Source organism: Salvelinus alpinus, chromosome 24 (assembly GCF_045679555.1).
Source record: "Salvelinus alpinus chromosome 24, SLU_Salpinus.1, whole genome shotgun sequence".
NCBI lineage: Eukaryota > Metazoa > Chordata > Actinopteri > Salmoniformes > Salmonidae > Salvelinus > Salvelinus alpinus.
The window spans coordinates 46,041,026-46,043,525 of NC_092109.1; the positions used below are offsets into that span (position 1 = coordinate 46,041,026).

A 2,500-nucleotide genomic window follows, 5' to 3' on the forward strand; every position below is an offset into this window, starting at 1 on the left:
CCTACTATCCTGTCTAACTACCTACTATCCTGTCTCACTACCTACTATCCTGTCTCACTACCTACTATCCTGTCTCACTACCTACTATCCTGTCTCACTACCTACTATCCTGTCTCACTACCTACTATCCTGTCTCACAACCTACTATCCTGTCTCACTACCTACTATCCTGTCTCACAACCTACTATCCTGTCTCACTACCTACTATCCTGTCTCACTACCCACTATCCTGTCTCACTACCCATTAGCCTGTCTCACTACCTACTATCCTGTCTCACTACCTACTATCCTGTCTCACTACCTATTATCCTGTCTCACTACCTACTATCCTGTCTCACTACCTACTATCCTGTCTCACTACCTACTATCCTGTCTCACTACCTACTATCCTGTCTCACTACCTACTATCCTGTCTCACTACCTAATATCCTGTCTCACAACCTACTATCCTGTCTCACTACCTACTATCCTGTCTCACTACCTACTATCCTGTCTGACTACCTACTATCCTGTCTCACTACCTACTATCTGTCTCACTGCCTATTATCCTGTCTCACTACCTATTATCCTGTCTCACTACCTATTATCCTGTCTCACTACCTACTATCTTGTCTCACTGCCTATTATCTTGTCTCACTACATACTATCCTGTCTCACTACCTACTATCCTGTCTCACTACCTACTATCATGTCTCACTACCTACTATCCTGTCTCACTACCTAATATCCTGTCTCACTACATATTATCTTGTCTCACTACCTACTATCCTGTCTCACGTCTCACTACCAACTATCCTGTCTCACTACCTACTATCCTGTGTCACTATCTATTATCCTGTCTCACTCCCTATTATCCTGTCTTACTATAAATTATCCTGTCTTACTAGAAATTATCCTTTCTCACTATCTATTATCCTGTCTCACTACCTACAATCCTGTCTCACTACCTACTAACCTGTCTCACTACCTATTATCCTACAATCCTGCCTCACTACCTATTATCCTGTCTCACTACCTATTATCCTGTCTCACTACCTATTATCCTGGCTCACTACCTACTATCCTGTCTCACTACCTACTATCCTGTCTCACTACCTACTATCCTGTCTCACTACCTATTATCCTCTCTCACTACCTATTATCCTGTCTCACTACAAATGATCCTGTCTCACTACCTACTATCCTGTCTCACTACCTATTATCATGTCTTACTACCTATTATCCTGTCTTACTATATATTATCCTGTCTTACTATCTATTATCATGTCTCACTATCTACTATCCTGTCTCACTACCTATTATCCTGCCTTACAATAAATGATCCTGTCTCACTACCTATTATCCTGTCTCACTACCTATTATCCTGTCTCACTACCTATTATCCTGTCTCACTATCTATTATCCTGTCTCACTATCTATGATCCTGTCTTACTATCTATTATCCTGTCTCACTACCTATTATCCTGTCTTACTAGAAATGATCCTTTCTCACTATCTTTTATCCTGTCTCACCTCCTCCCGGTCCAGTCTCTTGTTGACTTTGAGCAGTCCCGTTACCGGGTCGATCCAGAACTGGTTGCCACGGTCACCTCGGAGGATGGAGTACGTGATTCGCCCGTTCACTTGGCTGTCCAGGTCCTCTGCTAGCAACTGTACACACACACACACACACACACACACACACACACACACACACACACACACACACACACACACACACACACACACACACACACACACACACACACACACACACACACACACACACACACACACACACACACACACACACACACACACACACACACACACACACACATCAAATAAGATATAACTATTTAAAGTGAATTGAAAGTCGCAACACACTTGACAGTAACATAGAGGAGATAGAAACTACAGAATAGATCAATACAAGAGATCAATACAAGAGATCAATACAATAGATCAATACAATAGATCAATACAATAGGTCAATACAATAGGTCAATACAATAGGTCAATACAATAGGTCAATACAAGAGATCAATACAAGAGATCAATACAAGAGATCAATACAATAGATCAATACAAGAGATCAATACAAGAGATCAATACAATAGATCAATACAATAGATCAATACAAGAGATCAATACAATAGATGCAATAGGTCAATACAAGAGATCAATACAAAATATCAATACAAGAGATCAATACAATAGGTCAATACAAGAGATCAATACAAGAGATCAAAAACAAATATAATAGATCAATAACAGATAATAATAGTGAAATCCTCAATTAAAGGACAGGCAAAAAGGTGGGTTTTCAAACCCCCCACCCACCCACCCACACACACTCACCTTGGTGATAGTCTGTCCGACTGACGCGTCCTCGCTGACCAGCACGTTATAGATATCCTGACTGAAGGCTGGAGCGTTGTCGTTGACGTCCATCAGTTCTATGGTTACCATGGTAGCAGTGCTGAGGGGCGGGGCCCCGCCGTCCCAAGCCTCTATAGTC

At 41.6% G+C, this 2,500-nt stretch overlaps 1 protein-coding gene across 1 annotated transcript in view; it reads right to left on the reverse strand.

Moving 5' to 3' along the window:
• LOC139551917 (protocadherin Fat 3) overlaps positions 1-2,500 on the reverse strand; it is a gene marked incomplete at its 3' end in the record, with an annotated part of 293,271 nt that overhangs the window by 62,454 nt on the left and 228,317 nt on the right. The window contains exons 53-54 of the mRNA XM_071363255.1: positions 2,341-2,500; positions 1,513-1,650 (exon numbers count right to left, since the gene is read on the reverse strand). The exon at positions 2,341-2,500 is cut by the window's right edge and continues 55 nt beyond it. Coding sequence (XP_071219356.1) covers positions 1,513-1,650; positions 2,341-2,500 — 298 coding nt within the window. The remainder of the gene's footprint in view (positions 1-1,512; positions 1,651-2,340) is intronic.